At 37.7% G+C, this 22,854-nt stretch overlaps 1 protein-coding gene across 2 annotated transcripts in view; it reads left to right on the plus strand.

The window, feature by feature from the left end:
- The window catches only part of LOC138324823 (uncharacterized), a 59,900-nt gene that overhangs the window by 21,592 nt on the left and 15,454 nt on the right, over positions 1–22,854 (plus strand). For both annotated transcript variants that reach the window (XM_069270002.1, XM_069270009.1), the window contains exons 3-17: positions 3,657–3,851; positions 5,230–5,416; positions 5,705–5,779; positions 6,674–6,755; positions 7,100–7,181; positions 7,467–7,596; positions 7,953–8,044; positions 8,372–8,476; positions 8,896–8,980; positions 9,149–9,261; positions 9,492–9,653; positions 9,999–10,245; positions 12,045–12,184; positions 12,927–20,091; positions 20,525–20,564. In XM_069270002.1, the coding sequence (XP_069126103.1) occupies positions 3,713–3,851; positions 5,230–5,416; positions 5,705–5,779; positions 6,674–6,755; positions 7,100–7,181; positions 7,467–7,596; positions 7,953–8,044; positions 8,372–8,476; positions 8,896–8,980; positions 9,149–9,261; positions 9,492–9,653; positions 9,999–10,245; positions 12,045–12,184; positions 12,927–20,091; positions 20,525–20,564 (8,844 nt within the window). In that variant the 5' untranslated portion in view covers positions 3,657–3,712. The remainder of the gene's footprint in view (positions 1–3,656; positions 3,852–5,229; positions 5,417–5,704; positions 5,780–6,673; positions 6,756–7,099; positions 7,182–7,466; positions 7,597–7,952; positions 8,045–8,371; positions 8,477–8,895; positions 8,981–9,148; positions 9,262–9,491; positions 9,654–9,998; positions 10,246–12,044; positions 12,185–12,926; positions 20,092–20,524; positions 20,565–22,854) is intronic.

Here is a 22,854-nt window from a genome sequence, read left to right on the forward strand (position 1 = left end):
TTATTGGCCTATAATCTGTCAGCAGAATTTAAAGGTTGATGATGGCTAGGACAGTGGATTAGGATTAGGATGTTGATTGTGGCTATAGGACATGGAGTTAGTAATTATTGGCCTATAATCTGTCAGCAGAATTTAAAGGTTGATGATGGCTAGGACAGTGGATTAGGATTAGGATGTTGATTGTGGCTATAGGACATGGAGTTAGTAATTATATTAATCTGTCAGCTGAATTGAAATGTTGATGGTGGCAAGAACAGTGGATTAGTGATCATGAGCGGTCAGCAGGATTAAGAAGTTGGTGGTGACTTAAGGCCAGTGGATTAGTGAAGTTGAATTGTCATGTCTGTTAGACTATTGATTTAATAGTGGTCAGAGAAGGCAGACTCTGTGTACACCATCCTCTCACAGCTGGGTTTTCTAGGATCAATACCAAGCTATGATGTGCTATAATTAGCAAGTGTGTCTTCCAAACTCTGGGGGTTGCACTCATACACAACATGTTAAAATAATGGTGTCTAGTTGGTTGGTTGGAGGTGTTTAGCACAAATTCCTGTTTCTTCTGGAACTAGGGCTGAGCATTCACAACAGGCATACCCAAGGTGGTACTTGTACTGCAATTTAAATGGATTTCCAAGGCATTCTTGTAATTAATTCACAGTTGCATGTTACAACTGGTTCAAACCAGTATATAAAGAGTGTATAATACATACAATGTACAAAGATGTAGGGTACTGGATCTATAATGCATGGTGTTTCTATAATACATGTGTATATTGATTTGCCTGATCACTATGTGTGAAAGTATTAATATATTCAGCCTTTCAATACTTCAATGATCTCAAATGATCACGTCATGGAATGTAGTTTTAGCAGTATAGAGATAAACCATGAAGTGATCTATTTTACATTGGAGAAAGTGCAAATGATAATGTTATAAAAGGATTTGTGTTCCGTGAAACTTAACTACCGTAATTTAGCGTCGGATTTAATGCCTGCCTTGATAAAGTCATAGGTTAATAGTTTCTAACATAGGTTTATGTTAATTATCGTGTGAATAGGGATACATGTACAGTAAAACACATGTATATATTTACACTTGCTAGGCTTGTTCACTATACGCAAGTACTAGCCGATTTTGTTTACCATAACTGCATGGTAACATTGAACTTTGAACTTGCGTATGAAAATGTTCTATGCAACGTAAAGGGGCTACTTTTTTTTAAAAAGAAACACATGGCTTTGTTTACATTTTGACGTAACATTACGTGTATATTGCTGTTTTTCATAGAATTTGGGGAAAATGTAAACAATACATATATGTTTTATATTTATATATGATACAAACATTTTTAAAATGAACAATTGTATAAAGTAACGGGGAAAAAAATATCCCGACCGGGGCGACGTGCAGCGCTTTCATTTTTCTTAAAAATGATGGATGTCAAATGTAAAAATTACCTCCGTGTCTGTGTCCTACAATCGAGTCTTTTGGGGTTGACGGGTGTGAGACCCTCTGACAGAGCCAGGTCAGTTATAAACATATTCTCTTGTCTTTGTTCTTTGAGTATTTAATCATGTGTATTATAAAACATGCACCGCTGGTAATCCACATGTTGACAGTCACACGTCACCACAAATACAATGTATCCATCGAACACAAGTGAAGTTGTTCCATCTATAGTTGGCGATGGATCTAAGCGTAGATTATATAATCACATGGCTTCGAAGGATGTAATATCGTCAAGTCAGACGACAATCTCAAACAAATTTAGCTACTTGAACATCGGTGTTTTGACAACTTCGGAAAACTCCAGTGTGTAAGCGTGCGTCAGCCTCGCCTCGCTGCACAATAACGGTCACCGAGTTCACATATGTGGCCGAGTACAAATACTTTATGTTGTTACGCTATATATGAACTTTTAGCTAAATTGAATACCTATTTAAAGTTCTGATATGATTTAATAAAATTATCTCTGAAATTTACTTTGTTTGTCATGTTTATTTTACACTAAAATATTGATTTTTTTTTTGTTGCGGATAAATAATTCTATCTTACATGAAGAGTCATCATTCGCTGTTCAATTGAGTAAGCTCCTCCCACTTTTGACCGACTTTTATTGAATAATTACGTCACTTTCAAATGACGATTTTATTGCATAAAATATAAATAAAAAGTCGTGTGAGTGTAAATATAGGGATTTAACTAACACACTTTCACGGTTATATCATAATGTAGTAAAATTCATTCCCTTCAATGTTCCCATTAGATGTTTGCATCATTGTACAACAAACTATACTTATTACAAAGTAAGTTTGTAGGTCCCTAGAGGTTCGCTGTAACTGTTTTACTGTATACATTTTTCGACTGGTCAGTTCGCATGAGACATAATGTACTGATCTGTCACATTCTTTCAAAAGGTTTGAAATATGATTATTACATTAATAGATCTATGTTTTATTATCTTTCTCTCATACTTAAGTCATTTGCATAGGATGAGGATCATTGTTATGACACAATCCTCAATGTGTGCCTTGGTTCGCTGCAGGTTACAAAGGATTAAGATTTGTCTTTTTCCTCAACAGACCCATATTTCTCCCATACTTGAAAGATCTTTTTTTTCATTTCATTTGTTATTAGACATTGTAACTGCATCACCAATACAGAATTATTGTGATAATTGATGTCAGTGACAATTTGCCAGTTATGGCACATATAAGCTATGACACTGCCCTGTGTAAGATAGAGTTGTCTTTCCCTAGCAATCATAGGATAATACTGGCAAATTGGGAGAAAATAGACTTGACCAATATCTATTTTTTTTTTTGAATTTTTCATTTGACATGTATAAGTATATAAAAAAAAATTCATATATGTATTTATTTAAATTGAAAGCTACTTAAAGAGCATGCCCTGAAACCCTCTTGACCAAGCAGTAGGATCGGTAGGATGCATACTTAGGAGTTCAGCTGTGGTTTCTTTCCCACAGGCATTGATTTTTTCCTGTTGGATGTAAGAGTTTGCTAGATCTGACAGATGAAAAGAGGAGAAACTCAATTTGCTGGGTGCCTGACCTGGTAAAAGCATGTCTAGTCTGGCTATGTCATGATTGGTCCACTAGTCTTATACCAATGGAGAATTTTATATTCCATTTCCATCAAGGAATGATCATGAAGGAGACTCAACTTCGACCTTAAAATGTAGATACAGTTATTGGAGTAGACTTTACTTCATTGTTTGATCGTTTATGTTATGTGATCATGATGTCCCAAGGATTTAAAGGATATTTCAATACTCATATATATAGATTAAGTAATTTTATAAACACTCATGAATATATCCATGTTTACAGTAAGATACTGACTGATTTGAAGTACTTAATAGTTTCTTGTCCATTTACTAAAATCTCGACATGCAGGGAGATATTTTAGAAAAAGAACTACTGACGTAACATCTACGTGCCTAAAAAATCATGAAAACTGGAATTTTTCTTGCGGATGCTCTTATAGAAATTGGGGTGCCAAGTTGGATGCCACATCAAACCACTTAATATTTGACAAATGTAATAAATACAGACACTTTTGATATGTATTATATTCATAAGTGTTATCAATACAAAGTATGGTTAGATGACCACTGTCCACTATTATTGTTGTAGAATGACTGTGACTGGTAAGGAATCTGACCACTAGGTAGTGACTGGTCAGGCCCACCATGTTTTCTGTGAGGATAGTGACCACCGACCACTACCAGGCCTCGCCTGTCACTGACCTTGATGTCCAACATTCGGACTTCAGAGGCTCTGATGTGTACAAAGTGCCAGTCATTCGAGTGTATGGAGCTACTCCTGCAGGTAAATAATGTCTGATCCTTTTAATTGCTGTAACATCACATACATTTGTAATTATTATTCATTTGCTGCTGATGTCATTCGTTCCCTCATTTTGAAACCCATGATTTATGATAATACAAAAATAGATCCATTAATTGACCTGTTGATTTCTTAATGAATAAGTATATGTTAATTAATTCGTTCGTTAATTCGTTGAGGTAGTGAGGTTAAGGGTGAAGAAGTAGGGGTTGGGGAATCCTTACGTGTCCCATCACATCCTGTTTCATATGGAGGTTGCACTGGGGCATTCATATCTTGCAAACGTTTAGAGTTAAAGTATAATAATACATTTATTCAACACTTCCTTTGATTAATAATCCATTCATTTACAGGTATTATTTACAGTAAATTTACACATGGCATGAAATTCTTTCATTCATCCATTTGTATTTGATAGAATTTGAAAGCATTCATGTATTTCATTATAGTATAAAAGTACTTTAGTTCATTATCTAATCAAAATATAAAAGTACATCTTTTATCTCTAATTCCCAAAATAACACACACACACCCACCAAGAAAATTACAGATAATTGAAATAATATGTACAGACAAACTGTACCTAGAGCAGAATTTGTATACACACTTGGCACATGTGTCAGTAAATTTTCTGTAAAGAGTGTTCACTTAGCTTCTGACTACATTGTAAAGTCCTCAGGGGTCCTGGCTCAGTAACTGAGGTATATATTGTGTCTGTGTTATATGCAGTATGTATCACAAATAGCCAACACTTTAGACCCTACACATATGTCATCCCAAAGATACGCACAATCAAGAAGAAAATACACACAAAACATCTATGAACAAATGTAACCCTCTGAAACTGTAAGCCCTGGTACAGCAGAAGAATCATTCACAATATATATATATATATATATATATATATATATATATATATATATATATATTACTGAATTTTTTTTTGCTTTCATGTGTAATTAAACTTCATATATATGTTTTACAGGAATTCACAAAATTAAATGCTGTGAAAAATTTTCAACTTCAATTTCTTGCAAGGACTTCTAACTTGAAATTTCAACATTTAGCAGCTGTGAAATAGTTGTTAGCATGAAAACATGAAATCAAATTAACGTCAAGAGTAAACTGGTTTTCAGTAAATGTTTTGATCATTTAAAGATAAACAAATACTATTACCAGTTAGCTTGACTTATTGAATTCTGTATGTTTATCAATCCATTCACTACTGAAATTTCATAATGGACTGGTCTAGTCTTTGATTTAGAAGAGTCTAAGTGTTTCAGAGGTGAATGAGTGAAACAATTTCATTTGAAGATGACCTCATTGTTTAGTTTTAATGTTGGATTTTATTCTGATACAGGTCAGAAAACATGTATGCACGTGCATGGTGTGTTCCCGTACCTTTACGTGCCGTACGACGGTACACAACCCTGGGACAGGTACATGCGACAGTTCGCTTCCAGCTTGGATAAAGCTGTAAATGTTGCTCAAGGTCATCCTACTTCAAACATTCAACATGTATACAAAATTTCACTGGTGTCTGGCATGTAAGTTGAATTTTCTTTTAATTTCCACAATTTTTTAATTTGACATATTTTGTACATATTGCAGAGTTATATCCCCTTTTTGGATAGGTATTGAAACATTAACTCGGTAAATATTAAATTAAAGTCAGTGTTTATGAACTTGACTTAATTGATATATTTGCTGACCTTTTGTAGCTGTTAATATTTTTAAAATGGCAAGAAACTTCATTTGAAAGTATTACCAAATTGTAAATTTTACCAACAATACAGTGTAACATATATTAAATTTCAATTATTTTAATGTTTCAGACCTATGTATGGTTACCATGATAAGGAGCAACAGTTTCTCAAGATTTACCTGTACAATCCAGGTATTGTGAGGAAGTAAGTAGGACAAAAATGTAAAGATACTGATTGTTTACCACTACCTCTAAGTTCTAAATCTGGTCTGATCTTAACGATGCTCCATTACCGACTGAGCATAAACGATACTCCTCATTTGAACAATTATTGGTGTTTAATCATGTACATATAAATACATGTAAGTATGTATATATGTCTAATTAACATAAAAAATAACATATTTTGCTTTTGGTGCATGCACTATATCAGTACTTCTTTCTATAAAGGACATAGTGCCACATATTTTTTCGGTATGCAATTAATTATTTTAAATATCTTAATATAATCTTAAAGTAAAATTAAAAGCTCAAACTTTTCTATGGTGGTAATGGTATAAATAATTAACTTTTGTAACTGAAGAAAAATACTAAATCATCTGCTCCTGTTTTTGATAGAGAAAAAATACCATTTGTCAGCTTTGGAGCATCTTTAACTAACACAGGCTGTTGTTTGGTTAAACAATATTAAACAATATTTTTGCTAGCAGAGAATTGAATATAGAAATGTAGACTGTTTTCTATTTGGCAGGCATAGAGTTATGTGTTAATCATCTGTATATTGTTGTGGGTATAGAATTTTTATACTCATGTACTGCATTATAAATACATTATAATTAGTAAGAGTTCATCTGTGGCCAATACTTTCATTATCAAATACCAGTTGTAACTAAATTTTATGTAGAAAAAGTGATATTATGTTTTATTATATATATCTTTTATTGAACTGAATTGGAAATAAGTGTCTGCAAATTTTGATTAAGTGAGTATGCTTTTATGTATACATGTACATCATATTGAAAACAAAACATAGAACCACATTTTAACTGCTATGTTAATGTTATGAATTAATTGAGAATATTTCCTTTGACTATTTCAGGGTTGCAGATTTACTTTTAGGTGGAGCAGTCATGAATCAATCATACCAACCCCATGAATCACATATCCCTTATACATTACAGGTATGTTCCAATCAACATGAGAAAGAGAAACAGGGCCCCATAGGGACACTTTGCTGAAAATCCTTGGGTCATAATGCTAGTTCTTCTTATTCATAAGTGAAATCACAAATGAATTTGGCTAGGCATCAAAGTAGAAAGTTACAAAAAATTGACTTGTTAGACATTTGAGATGCAGTGGTAGTGCTGAAAATGAAAAGTTTTTGTGGAAAAATGTCTTCAAAATGTCCTGTATAATTCATGAGAGGATTGTTTCTTTGCTTAAATATTTAGTCTCTAAAATGACCATCTAGGCTCTCTCTTGTTGTTTTTGTACAATATTGATATACAACTTTTCCTGCTTTCAGATGTTCATTGACTACAATTTATATGGTATGAATATGATTAATGTAGCAGCTGTGAAGTTCCGAAGGAGCAGGAGGGAAGATGGTAAGATTTTAACGAAGATATTTGACAAAACTTCATAATTCTTGATAAAGTTCACAGCAAAAACTGTATCTTATTAATTGATCAATGCAAGAAAAAAAAACCTATTGTATTCTTAGAAAATTTTACATTTAGAGATGCAAACAGGAATCTTGTATTCATACAAAGTATTTGATTTGAGAAAGGCAATCGAGATTCTTGCGTACAGATGAATTTTCACAAGGTGATACTTTATCGCCAAAAAAACAAAAAGGCGAAAAATTTAAGTTTTGTTTTAAATATTCACAGATAATGGGAACACCATGGAGACTAGGAGTCCGGAATCAGATGAGCACAGCAGCGGAACGCCTCGGTCCTTGTCAGCCAGCCGCGACGACAACCAGCGTATGGCAGTTTGGGACAACACTAACATATCATGGTCAGTCAATAAGGCTTTGAAGGTCAAGGTCTTAGCTCTTTCAAGGCCATTCTTTTTAATCTTTATGCACCTCTGCATTTCAATTACACTATCTTGGAGTTGGTGTTTTTGCATGATATTTATGTTCAGCTATGGTCAATGGAAGAATGTGTTATGGTTGTAGAAAAAAATCCAATCTGCTATAAAAAAAACCTTTAATTTACTTATTTCAAGGAAAATGTAAATGTATTGTAATGAAACTTGTATAAAATCCAGCTTTCCAGATCATTTTAGATTATCAATAAGTCAGAAAAGATCATGACAATATCCCACAACCACTCTGATACACATATTTATGATACAACAAACTTTTTCAGTGACATGTGTGTGGATATAGAGAGACAGAGTACATGTGAGCTGGAGGTGGATGTGGTGGCAGCAGACATCCTCAACAGATTAGAGGTTGATGGTAAGTGGTCCAGTTTGAAACTTGTATAAAGGTTATCATTTTGCTTGAGTAGACTCTCAACTGTTAAAACTTGTTTCATAACATCTTATTTTAGATGAATACTCATTTAAGATTCTAGTGATAGTAGATCATTCACTGAAAACTTTTAATGAACTGTTCCAGCCTTTGAGTGAGAAGGGTTCAAAGGTGTGGTCTGGATAACATAAGCTTCTAGTACATAACATATGCTTCTCGTGTCTCTAAATAAGGGTTACACACTGTTAAGTTTAGACATCACACAATAGCTGCGATGTATGATTATTCTGTATTTGTTAATACTTTATCCAGCCAATGTTGGGACCAACCCTGGACTAGCAGCTCTTTGGGAAGATGAAAAACAAAGAAGGAGGGATCGAGGAGAGTTGTCACAACTGTCAAGAACCGAGTCTGAAGGTACAATTCTCCTCAAAATGTCTGAACAGGGAAACTAAATTTTGCCTATATAGCCATAGGTGTTGTTTCATTCTCTCAATCCATAATATAGTTAGAGTTTTTCATATAAATTGTATCTCAGAGAAATGTATTCACTTACCAGTGCCATATATTTTGACTGTGATATCGAACAATCTTCATCAGTTGATTGAGTTACTGAAAAGTGGTCCGTGTTGTTTAGTGTCTCATGGAGATGGAAGATCACTTCCTGTTCCTTATAGTAGACTACATTATTTGACTTACCGGCCATTGTGGCAAATATTTTTCCTACAAAATTTCATTTTGTTTCCCTAAAACCCTTTGTCTTTATAAACCTACCATATCATTAGATATATAAAAAACTAAGAAAAAGGTTAACTATTATCATATTATTGTTTCAGAGCATGAAAATGTAGAAATAACTGAGAGCGATCGGGAGAGCAGACAGAGATATAGGGAGATTGTTTTGGAGCTCCAGCCTTACATGTAAGTAGTGTATGAGGTCGTCATTTTCAAGTTTCATGTAACTTCTTATGTGTGTTTAGCAATCAATCCTTTTACATTATTTTCTCAAACTGTCGTCATACATCAAACTTGTTGCATCCAATAATATTTGCCATTACTATGATGTGATTGATATGTGAAAAATTGCAGGGACAGTCAATCGGATGTAACTTCTGAAGCATCCCAGGGTGACGATGTCTCACAAACTGAAATTAGTCCATCACCTGCCTCGGAAGTGGACCTGCACATGTCACAGACAGAAGGTATGGTAATCAGCAAATTACTCCAATCACAGGTGTAAAAGTTAAAGCTTAACAAGCAATATATTGACCTGTCAGAAGTTGTAGCATGATAATACGTATTAACACCAACAAAGGTCCATCAATTATATTATTGACATCACAAAAAGTCTATAATTGTTTAATGTTAACATCACCAAAGTGTTATCATTGAGGAATATGACATCCTAAAATCTTCTTGGTTTTAACAAAAGACAACCAGCCAAGCTCACAGGATACAGTGGATTTAGATGAGGAGGAAGAAGCAGAAGGGCTGGCCCCAGTGATCAGCCTAGAGTCCATCAAAAGAGTTGTGTCCTTTAGTCAGAGTTTTAGTGAGGCAACAGGCGAGGGTCTGTCAGCATCACAAACACAGAGTGAGTATCACTATACTGGGAATTTAACCTCATTTGTTAACGGGTTAAAGAAAAATAGATCTTGCTAATATTGGACAGACCTTTTGGGTATTTGAAGAGCTTGTACTAGAAAAAGGGACCCATGTATTTTATGTAATGTAGGTGGGGATGACAGTAGCAAAATAGTTCAGGTGTCTTGAAGGTGTCCCAACATTCAACTACTAGCATACCACCTCTGAATTATGAGTTCTAAACCTATGTCAAGTTATTGCCAGATACTGCTGGCTTTTACTTAGGAATTCTGGTTTTTGAAAATAACCTACCACTATTTTACCTCAATTTGAATTTTACCATTTTACTATTCAGAGTCAAGTCGAGAGCTTGCTGAGATTTTGGCATCACTAGCGGAGGAAAATTCACCAGAATGCTCTCAGATTGCAGCTAGTCAGATAGAGGCTCTAGAGGAGGAGGACAGCGTCCTACATAATACTTCACAGCAGGTAGACAACGACCCTGAGGGGATGTCGGAGGACGCTGAGACACTAGAGATGTCACAGAGACTGTGGACCGAGGAGGAGGAGGGGGAGGAGAAGGAACCTGTACCAGGACCAAGGTGGGGATTCCTATATATATCAGCCATAGGAGGGATTTATCTCTTCCCCATTTATTTTCCCATGTGATTATATTTCATATATAACATTTAGAAAGTTGGTTTACAGTCTGCAGTGAGAAAAGGGCTTTCTAAGTTGTTTTAACTTGTGTCCTGATTGTTAAACTTTAACGATAAATATATTATAATAGAATACAGATATGCTGGTAGGATTCTCTGTAGTAGAGAGCTATCAAATTTCTTTAAATGTTTTTAGATTTACCAACAGTGAAAAATTGTTTAAACAGCAAACATAGTGAGAGTAGTAGATGAGCACTGGTCCAGTTGGGATGCTATTTTATATGAAGGCCAAAAATGCCATTCACATCATACATATATATTTACACTTGCTAGGCTTGTTCACTATGCGCAAATACTAGCCGATTTTGTTTACCATAACTGCATGGTGACATTGAACTTTGAACTTACGTACGAAAATGTTCTATGCAACTTAAAGGGACTACTTTTTTTATAAAGAAACACATGGCTTTGTTTACATTTTGACATTGTTGTTTTTCATAGAATTTCGGAAAAATGTAAACAATACATATATGTTTTACATTCATATACATTTTTTATGATACCAACATTTTTCAAATTAACAATTGTATAAAGATACGGGAAAAATATCCCGACCGAGGCGACGTGCAGTGCTGTCAAATGTAAACATTACCTCTGTGTCTGTGTTCGCCCTACGATCGAGTCTTTGGGGTGTACGGTCGTGAGACCCTCTGACAGAGGTCAGTTATAAACATACCCTCTTTTCTTTGTTCTTTGAGAATTTAATCATGTGTATTATAAAACATGCAGCGCTAATAGTAATCCACGTGTTGACAGTTACACATCACCACAAATACATATTGTACCAATCGAACACAAGTGAAATTGTTCCGTCTGTAGATGGCGATGGATCTAAGCATAGATTATATAATCACATGGCTCCCAAGGATATAATATCGTCAAGTCAGACGACAATCGCAAACACGTTGAGCTAGGCCTACTTGAACACCAGTGTTTTGACAACTTTGGCAAACTCTGAATGTAAGCGTGCGTCAGCTTCACCCCACTGCACTAAAACGGTCACCGAGTTCACACGTGTGGCCGAGTACAAATTCTTAATGTTAATACGCTTTATTTTAACTTAAAGCAAAATTGAATATATATTTAAAGTTCTGATCTGATGAAAAAAAATTTCTCTGAAATTTACTTTGTTTGTCATGTTTATTTTACAATTAAATATTGAACTTTTTTGTCGTAGCGGATGAATAATTCTACCTTACGTGAAGAGTCATCATTCGCTGTTCAATTGAGCAAGCTCATTTCACTTTTGACCGACTTTTATTGAATGATTACATCACATTTAAATGACGATTTTATTGCATGAAATATAAATAAAAAAGTCGTATGAGTGTAAATATAGGGATTGGATTGCGCTTTTATGTTAACCATGCTTGTATGGAGGACTTCCTCTAAGAATATATTCAATATGGGGCGCTAACATTGCTCCATAAAAGCGCAATCCAATCCCTATATGTTGAAGTGCCCTTCCTATACACTATCACAAATTCTCTGTATTTGCATATTACACAGCTATCTACTTTTGTGGGTAGGTATTGATTGTGTGGACATCAGTTTGTGAGTTTCATTCACAAAAAATGATGTCACAATGGATAATTTTCCACAAGGGAGGTAACTCCGTTATATGCAAAGACAAATATCTTTATTGTATCATAATAGTCAATTGACAAATTTCTTTCCTATAGTGGTGTTGGTGAAGGCAATTTCAACTGGGCTGGAATGGACGACACATGGAATGATTCTCAGATAAAGCAAGCTGATGATGATGATGATGAAGATGAAGAAATGATACCACAGTTTGATGGAGCAGCTGATGAAAAACCAGGTAAGGAACTTGGTATATTGTATTAGCATTCACAGAGTGTAAATTTGCTCTCTTGATTTAGTTCTTCTGCTTCTGGAAGCTCTATCTATAAGCTGGAAGATCTTCTTAGAAGACTTATGTTCTTAGAAGAGCGCAAATCGAGATATTGATATTTAAAGTATGACAAAGACTGTTTATAGAGAGAAAACATGAGTGAAAGTGAAAAAAGAGAATATTGAAAAGAAGAATATTTGTATGACGTAATTGCTGATGAAAGGGTTGAAGTGAAAAGAAAAAAATATGGTAGTGAAAGGAAGAATATTTGATTGATGTAATTGCTGATACCAATAAAAAGTTTGAGTTAAATAGTTTATTAGATCTGAAAGTGACGGGAGAAGAGTCTTAATCATTAGATCTGAAAGTGACGGAGAAGATTGGTTTGGTTTGTTTAGTTTTACGTCCTATTAACAGCCAGGGTCATGTAAGGACGTGCCAGGTTTGTTGGTGGAGGAAAGCCGGAGGAGAAAAACCACAGGCCAGCGGTCAGTACCTTACGGGAGAAGAGTCTTAATCATATGCAAAAAAGGGTGCAAAATGACGGACGAGAGTGAATGTATTGGTACTTAGGATTTAGGGTTTGGACAAATATGATGCTGACACTGAAAGCATCTGACATGTCTGGTGTCTCATCTCTGAGTGCTAAAAAAAAATTGTATTGAAACTATTATATTTCGTACTAATAAATCGCTTTTACATTTTTCAGCAAAATCCAAAGCTAAGAAGAGTATGGAAAACTCTGAGCCTGTCATGTCTAACTTCAGTCAGATGGGACAACAACAGGGACATGACCACCAGCCCTATGAGCAAGGTCAAGGCCAGTATCCACCAAACCAGCAGTTGATGTATGAGGAGAATCCACAGTTTATGTATGGCAGCCAGGGATCCACCTCATCCATGCAGTTTAACCAGGGGTACCAGCAGGGCTACAACTATGGGATGGATAACAGCTACAGAAACCAGGGTGGCAATAATTACAATGGTGGATGGAACCAAGGTTATCAACAGGACATGCCACCGTCACAGAATAACATGTCCTGGGGGCAGGGCAACCAGGGCTGGGGGGAGGATAACGCTTCAGTACAACATGTCCCGAGTGGGGAGGGTAGCAGGGATATGGTCTTATCGCCACTAGAGGCTGTGAACTCACCTCCTATGCTCACTTCGCCTCATTCTTCCCTCCAGTCGCCGACTCTTCAATCACCAAACACATCAATACATCCATCACCACAGTCTCTTACACCAATGCAGACTCTGCAGCCCCTACAGTCGCCCACAGCGTCCTCTACCAGCTCTCAGCTGGACACCAGTGGAAATAAGGGCAGTCAAATCACACCCATGCAACCTGCTCAAATGTGCATGGGGGATTACAATAGTGCCAACAATCAAAGCTATAACAGCTATAACCAGAACTACTATGGGAACCAGTCTTGTGGCGACTACAATTCAGGTACCTACATGAACCAGTACAACCAGATGACCGACCAACAAGGCAGGGGACAGATGCCGACTCAGAACTACGGTGGTTACCAGTACAACCAATACCATGGTAACCAACAACAGATGCAGCAGCAGCCAAATCAATGGCCTCAGCAGTTTCATGGCAACCAGGTACCGCCACAAGGCAAGGGTAAGAAAAAGGCCACACAGAATGCTAGCGGTAAAACTCCAGCGAAGCGAGTGAGGAAACCAAAGAAATCCCAGTCATTGCCTGGCACAACAACTCCAGTCAGTTCAGGACCAGTGAAGTCTGGCAGCAATAATCCTGTTAATGTTTCAGGAACTAAAATTTGTGCTCAACCCTTGAAAGAAGAAGTTAAAAACAAACCTACAAGTACGCTGGAGAGACTTTTACTGGGGGACGAGGATGAAGACTGTCATTCGGAGCCTGTTCAGAGGAGTGTTAGCAGATGTTCTAATATATCCACAGCTTCCTCACGTACCTCTGTCGGCCCGACAACACCAGTCTTGCCAACACTTAACGTTGGTCCTCTTTCCTCACCTCTTTCTCCCTATGACGGTAAAGGTCAGCCCCAAAAGGTGGCAGATTTACTGACTCAAGTAAAACCCTCAAGTCAAGACCTGAGTAGGCGCTCATCGTTTGGGGACAACATGTTAGATTCTTGTCAGCTGTCAAATTCATCACTTCATGGTAGTCAGGAAGATCTCTTCATGGATACATCATCTAAGTCTCAGTCATCAGTGTTGTCTTCACCTGTTCAAGACACATCAATGAATAATTCATTTTCCAGACCATCTTCTCAAACTTCTCAGAGCCCAAAACTTGATCTTCAAAGTAATTTTCAGGCATCTTCCGGAAATCAAATGCAGGAAAAGAAAAGTGATTCATTTTCAAGTCTTCAGAGTCTTCAAAGTTTGGTTTCAAGTGTAAATAAAGATCCGAATTATGGTGTCAATGTTCATCAGGACAGACAGTTGGAAAATTACCAGTCACCAGGTCAAGGCCAGCCACTTCAAGGTCATCTTCAACAATGCAAATCACCACATGGCCATCACCCACAAGGTCATGCATCCCAAGGTCACCAACATCAAAGTAACTCATTTCAAGGTCATCCTACTTTAGGTCAAAACATGCATCAAGGTCAATCGATTCATCAAGGTCATCAACAAGGTAATCAAGGCCAAGGTTATGCTGGTCATTCTGATTCCCGTGGCTATCAACAGTTTTCTCCGCCATACAAACCAGCTCAGTCTAACATGAATACATATCACCAACAGTCCCATAATTCAGGCAATTTACAGTTTCCACCATATTGGAATCCACAAGACAGGAGTCCAGTCGCACAAGGAATGAATAATGCACCTTACACACCAACTCATGGCTCTATGAAGTTTCCACCCAGACAACCAACATCAGCAATGGGAACAGGGACACCGGGAGGAAAGATGTCTCCTAAACTACAGAGATCACTTTCCGTTATTAAAAAGCGTGGCCGACCACGGAAGTATGATACCCCTCCCAACACACATTTTCCTCAGTGCCCACTCACCCCACAGAGTCCTACAACACCCACACAACCAAGGAGTAGATCCAACTCAATAGCAGACAAGGTCTCTATAGTCAAGCCGGCAGCTTCCAACGCCTCATACACATTCTCCTTTCAAGTTCCAACTCCGGTGTTTAAACGTCTTAAATTTCATAAGAAAAGACCAGTGGACAGTCCTAACACTGTTAAGTTTGTGAGAATGCATCCAATGGATGCTAGACGATACAGTTTGCTGAAAATCGGACGTGAAATAGTGAAAACGCAAAATTTATCAGCCACAGACATTGAAACAGCTGTGAAACGTATTCGATTGGAAAATACTTCAAGTTCCCAGAAACAAGACACTTGTCCTGGTGACACGTCTTACATACACCAACCTCGTAATACTCTGGCACAGGATCTGTTTGGCGTGGTGTCTGATCGCCCCGGTCCAAATCAGTCCTACAATCAACCAAACGAAGCAGTACCTATAGAAACTTCAAGGTTACACAGAGAATGTGATAGAGTCGAAAGTCACACAGGAGAGAGCTCAACTGGAGCTGCAGGTCCACTAAAACCGACATTGAAAGCAAAGTTATCTGAAAACATCAGTAATCTACACCTTAAGAAATTGCTTCAGGAACAAATAGTAATGAAAGACATGAATAAATCGGGATCTAATTCAGCCATGCAGAATGTTAGTGAAAATCACATAGGTCATCCTCACCACAGCACTGAAAGGGAGAACAAGGAACGCATGTCAACTCAAGATCAGGGATATAATTTGTCCCAGGAACATGTAGCTCAAAATCAACGTAATTGTGATGATAAGAGGGAGGAATTAAAACATGGAAATGGCATGAGGAATGGAAATGAAAACCCTCCTGCTCAAGGGTTAAAGGGTGGATCCCAGACACAACAGAATAGCTTTCTCAGTCAATTCCAAAATTTCTTGAGTAAAGGATACAGTTCTTTTGATCCTGATAGAGGAGAATCTCCAGCACAAAGAGAAGAAAGGATACCAAAGGAGAATAAACAGGGAGAACAGCAGGATAGAACTCAAGGCAGTCATCACACAGCACCAAATTATAATTCTTCAACAAATCCGCAGAAAAATGGACACCTCAGCAATCATGGAGAGCCTGGGACTGGTCTTAATCCAACAGACAACATGTCAGGTTACAATAATCCCAAAGGTCACAGGTCAGAAGGGCAAAGAGGTTATATGAATGAAGATCAAATGTCATTAAATGAAAGACCAGAAGGAAGTACATTGACAAATCACATGCCTGAGAATCGGATGCCTGGAAATCACATGACCGATGTTCAAATGCCAGAGAGATCCATGATGAGTGGTCATATGAATCAAGGTCATATGCATGGTAACCATGGCGCAATGTTGAATCAGATGCCAAGAGGTCATATATCAGAAGGTCAAATGCCAGGATATGGTATGAGAGGTCAATTTCCAGGACCAATACCGAGAGGTCATGGACCTGGCACACCTTCAGGATACATGCCTAAAAATCAAAATCCTGGGGCAAATGTGCCTGGAAATGGCTTTCAAGGTCATGGTTTTGAAGGTCACATGCAAGGACACAACAACATTGAAGGGAATGGAGGGAGCCAAGATCAGGGAAGAGAAGCGGGCACCAACATGATGAAATCTAACAATAGCTCCCCTCATGGTAGTGTGAATTTAACCGAGATAAAAAGAAATGAAAAACAGAACACCGGTAATTTTTTAGGGCTTAGTGACCAGGGGGGCTGTCCCTCTGGTCACAAAACTCAATTGCCTGAAAAGAAAGAATTCCACAGTGCCAGTCACTCTAGTTTCTCTCCAAGAACTGGAGTGCGTGACTATTCACACACAAGAAACATTTTTGAGAAACTACTGAATTCAAAAATCTTAGATGAAGATAAAGACATTGCTCAACCACAGCAACATCAACACGGTATGAATGGCAATGATCATGTAGCCAACATGACCCATTTGAAAGTCCATCCACAGCAAAATAGCTACGGAAATAGTTTACCATATAAGGCTGCTGGTTATGAAAGTAAACAAAATCTGAATTTTAGTAATATGATAGATCAAGTCTTAATGAAATCAACATTGAAGGAAAAACTTGGCAATAAACTTGACAAAAAAATGTTTCAGAGAGATGGATTTGATGGTGGCTGTTTAGTATCGGCATCTGTGCCTTCTGTGGGAGTACTCACTAATGAAGGACGACAGGACAATGATAAAGGTATCAATGTCATCCGCCAGAAGAATCTTTCAACCAAGAAGAGATTCAAGGTCACGTCCAATGGCCACATCCATAATGTGCCCCCTGTCATAGACCCAGATGGAGGAGATGTCCAGAATGTGATACTGAAGGATGTGAATCTGACCGAGGCGTCCAATGGCGTCCTAACTCCCATTACCAGTCAGACACCTGTTGCGGGTAGAAGTCCTATTCGTCACAACTGTAATGGCTACGCACTGGAAAACTACAAGCTCTTTGATTCAGATATCATATGTAGCAGGAATGAACTGGAGGCTAAGTTAAGGACTTTGAAAAATGAGTTAGAGCTCCAGTCTAATCCATTGGTGAAAAATCACTGTCTTTCAGAGAAAGATTTCGCTTTTCAAGGCCGTATGGATTCTCCAATCACATCGTCCTGGTCAGAGCTATCATCGCGAACAACTTCTAGGAAGGACTCGTCAGACAGTTATATGAGTACTCCCGACAAATCTAAAACCAAGCTCAAATCACACAAAAGAAAACTCAGCTTATCAAAAAGTGGGAAAATAGGTCATAAACAGAGTGATAAAGGAATGAAAGGGAAAAGGAGTTCAGACAATTCTGGAAGTGATATGGACTATGCACTTGAGAAGGAAAATAAAGGGTTGAAAAAGACCAAGCGGAAAAAGAAAAAGAAGGAGGTCGCTGGAATAGATTACATAGTGATTGGTAGATTTAAAGGTTTTCGTAGAATGTCGGTGTGTTTGCAAAGATTGGAAATGGACGAGGATGAAAGTGTTAATGTGAAAGAGTATAAAGAGACGCATCCAAAGTGTAAGATTCATGCTTTAAATCGCAGAACTTCAAATTCATCTAGTGAAGGGGAATCAGAAGATCAGACATCAGGAAGGAGCAGCACCTCTGAGGATTCTACTGGTCAATCCTCTCCGGAAAAGAAGGCTAATGTGAGAGAGGAAACCTGCGACGATTGGTCCAATGATAGTAAGGAACAGCAGGCAGACATTGACTCTGATGATCCTAAATCTGCATCCAAGGGCAACAAGAGGAAGAAAAAACTCACCCGAAATCAGAAACTTCAAATCGCCTTCCTGAGTAAAAAGTCTCGGCGTAAGAAAGTGCCAGGCAGCGGGAAACTTATGAATTGCCTATCATTACTTCACGAAGCAACAATAGCCAATCTGAATGACACTAGACTTTCTTATAATGAAAACACTGATGATTGCAAGATCAAATATGAAGATGCTATGTTCAAAATGTCTTTTATTTCATCCTCTGACTCTGAAAAGGGAAATGTGTCTCCTCCCATTCCGTTGTCCCCTGAGGAGCTGGCACAGGACCATCAAGGACTGACCCGGTCGACGTCTGAAGCACAGAGTCCTGTGCTACCAATCAGCGATAACAGTCAGTCCCCTGTGTACTCTACTCTGCAAACAACTATGAGGATAAACTCCTCGGGGAGTGAGGTGTGTCCGGTTTATCAGCCAATTATGAACCAAGTTAACATGTGTGATTCCGACTTTAAACCATTCTCATCAGTGTCCTTGAGAAGTCCGTCCTCACAAACTCCAGCGTATGGTCTCGGTGAGGGGAGGGCAAGCAGATACCAGGAAGACTACAGTTCTAGTGATAGCAAGGACTTGGAAGATTCACTGAATTCGGACTCAAGTAAAAGCTACAGAAAGAAAGCAAAGTTAAAAGAGGCAGTTATCAGATTGAAACCACTGTCACCAGCAGACATTCAGAACTTTAGTGGGAAGTCAAATGAAAGAAATCCTTCTAATCTGGAGAGAGTTTGTTCTCCAGTCGATGAAAAACAGATGTCTGGCTCTTCCAGTGATGGATCAAACTCCCCGCCAGACCTTGGTCCTCCGAATATTCCTAAATACCCTAAGACGGGCGGTACCACTGACGATTCCCAATCACCACCACCTCTTATGTCCTCACCAAACACCCTGCAGTTAGTCAGAACACCCCAGGGTCACACTGGGTTTGGCATGTATGAGCATAAATCGCCTGTAAGTAGTAACGGGTCACTCAATGTGGTCCATAGTGATCGGTTCAGTGACATCAGTGACGATGAGGATGATTTACATCTACAGTTAGATGTTGACGATGAAGAACCAGACATTCATCTTCTTAATCGTTGTGAAGAAAAACGAAATTCCAGTTCACCATGGATGTTGCACTTTCCTAAAGAAAACCATGTGCCATCAATGTCAGGATCTGGTTCGGACGAAGAAATGCCATCACTTACAAAAGAAAGGATCAGTACTGAATCGGATGAATCAATGTGTGTGGATAGCCTGGTAAGGAAGTGTGTCGGACAAAACAACAATGCATTAACACAACCTGCTACTTTCCCTTTGAATAATTCCAGTTCAAGTCAGCGATTGCCAACAAGTTTTCAAAATTTTGAAAATAGAGACATGGAAGCCAACTCAAACCAATTACATCCTAGCAAAGACTTTGGAGCAGACCTTGGTGACCGAGTGTGTCGGAAAGTGCTAACTCCAGACATACTACCACCCAGTCGCAATATGGTTCAGAACACGGCCACAAGTTATGGATTAAACTCAGCGGTGATAGTTCCAGCATACTGCAGTAACCCAGATGATTTACCAGAACAGCCGAGGTAAGTTATCTGCCCTTATTATTTTCTCTCAAAAAAGAGTTTGATTTCTTAAAAATTTGAAGGTGGTCTATGGCCTGCTGTTGTGAAAAAAAAGAAGAAAAAAAAAAATTTCGGTATATTTTTTTTTTTCAAAATTGTAACAGTATCGTTTTAGCACTTTGTGTTGTCCCACTTTCCCCATTTATTTGCTTTAATCGTTTTTGATATCATACCCTGATTTTAGATTTATTATTGAAATATATTGAATCATGAGGAAAAAATTGCAAATTGCAAATTATTTTTTTCGTCCAGAAATAAAACAGTTTTTCAAATTGTTTGGGTATTCTGTCAAAATTGATTGAATGTGGCTTTATTGATAACATTTATCAATGTTTGTTGTTTTTAGTCCTTATTTCTATATGATTGATATGCATGCATTTTGTGTCCTTTGTAGGGAACTGGGTGGGCGAATATTAGGAGTTCAGTCTACCAGGGTGAGCTAATATATAATAGTTATCTGAAAATCTCTTCTAAAATCTTCAGTCTGTATTGTATGTCTGTAGAGCCATGTTTTTCACATTGGAGTTTGTGTAGGTTTTGTTCATTTCTATGTGTATTATGTCGCTACTTTGACACTAATTAACACAACTTGTTCCTAATAACGTAATAACATTGTGTGTATGGGAATGGGGAGGAGAGAGACGGTACAAGCTCTTTGTAATATTACCTAGTGCTAAAAATGAAGGAACATGGTGTCTGATTTTGGCTTCAGGGAACTCGAGTCAGGTCGTCTGATTTTGGCTTCAGGGAACTCTAGTCAGGGGTCATCTATGTTACCTTTGTCAATACTCCAGCAGAGAAGTGAGAAAGCTTCTCCGGAACTGTAGTTGGTGGAGGACACGTCATATCCCATAATCAAACTTGTTTTCAGAAGTTGTCTTCCCTTTCATGTCAGGATCTGTATGCATTTGTTAGCAAACTTTCCTAAAGATTTTCTACCACACAGTATAAATTGAACAAATTCAGTAGATCCAAATCATGTAAACATTGTATATAAATATTTTGAAAGTGTGAAGTATTCAGAAGCCTGGAAAAGTCGGTTGGCTATTATGTATTGAAAACAAAATTAATCTTACTTAGGTTATTTAACAACTTTGACTACCATTCCATTGAACTTTTAATTGTTGTCCAAATGTGGGGATATTCTGGAATAAAGCTAAGTGACTGAAGATTTTGAAGAGCATGTACACGTTAGCATGGTGTTATAGTTTTGCTTATCCATAATTGTCACCTGCTAGCATGATCTGTTTCACTCTTTTCAAGCTTTTTACTACATTTCATATGCATTAATGCATACCATGAGGGTTTTCAAATCGATATTACAAGGGAAATGAAAAAAAGAAAATATCTCTATAGTAAATAGTGTTAATAAGTAATTGTAAGCCATGGCAAGTTTTATCACCATTCTTCATTTAATATCAGTTTCTCTTACCAGCTAACTTGTATTATTTTATTCTTTTTGAGATCTGTTTTCAAATATTTCCCCTGTGGTCTTTTGCAATGTTATAAAATTCAGCCTGAAGCTATCCCTGCTATCTGTTTCACTTTTCTCACTCATCATGCAGAATAGAAGTTTTCCCTAATCTCAATATATTTATTAACTTCTGATAGTTTGTGGTATATCTGACACTTGTTTGTGTTTAAGTCAATTGACTACTGTGTGTATAGTTGAGCTATTTAGACTCCATAGACTATTTCTGTCAAAATACAACAAGTGTTGGGGGTGTCACTGATGTAATCGCTCATGCACTGGCTCAGTAGGTCACACAGCAGGTATATGATGCTGTGAAGTACACAGTGCCATAAGTAACAGGGTCTCTCATTGGCTATTGTGGCGACTGAAAGGCGGGGCATATGTTACCTTGCTCTGCAGTTTACCTCAAGGCAGTCCGATTAGTGTTGCAAGACCGGATCAGCACGATGTAATCAACATTCAGGCTGATACAAATACATTTGTCCGTCGATCAGAGCTACGTTGTTGATAATACTGATTTAAAAGATGCGACAGTATTGTATGTTGTTGCTATTTTCTGAATTTGACTCTCTTGTGAAAGATTGTTCTTCGTATCGTAGCCACGCCCGTGGAGCTATCCCAACCAATCATAGCCGAGATTACAAACTTCAATTGTGTGATTGCTGTAGCGGCTCTCTCACCTATCACGGAAGCTACTGAGCCGTGACGTTATAGGTCACAGCCAATACCAACACTTGTTGTATCTTGTCAGTAAAGGTTAAACTTTGAAGCATGCCTGCATTGCTTTCGGGCCATTTTGCTGTGAGTTTTACTCAAACTTGTAACTAAGCACCATATTGGTCATTATAAATATAAGCTCTGCAGGTGCCCAATAATTTGCTTTAAGGGGAGCACATAAGGATGAAAACATTTTTTTTACTACTTCCAACACTTGCTTGTCACCTAATTCAGAAATATTAAGAGTATTTGATACAGTCTTAGAACACCACACTAAATATAAATCATAATAGCTAAGGATACTTACGATTTCTGAACATCTGTAGAATAGGAGAGGGTCACAAATAAGGAACAGATCACTATCCGGCAATAGCCCAAGGCTGCTAATTAGGGCCACTTGGGTGTTGGTCAGGGGGTCAGGGAGTGGTTACTCTCGTGCTAAAATTAACCTAGTATGTACACAAATGTGGCGACGAAAATAAAACGGAGGGGTTTATAGAATACGGGAATTTAGACTCTCCTGCCGGGAGACA

This window comes from Argopecten irradians, chromosome 1 (genome assembly GCF_041381155.1).
Source record: "Argopecten irradians isolate NY chromosome 1, Ai_NY, whole genome shotgun sequence".
In the NCBI taxonomy this organism is placed as follows: Eukaryota; Metazoa; Mollusca; class Bivalvia; order Pectinida; family Pectinidae; genus Argopecten; species Argopecten irradians.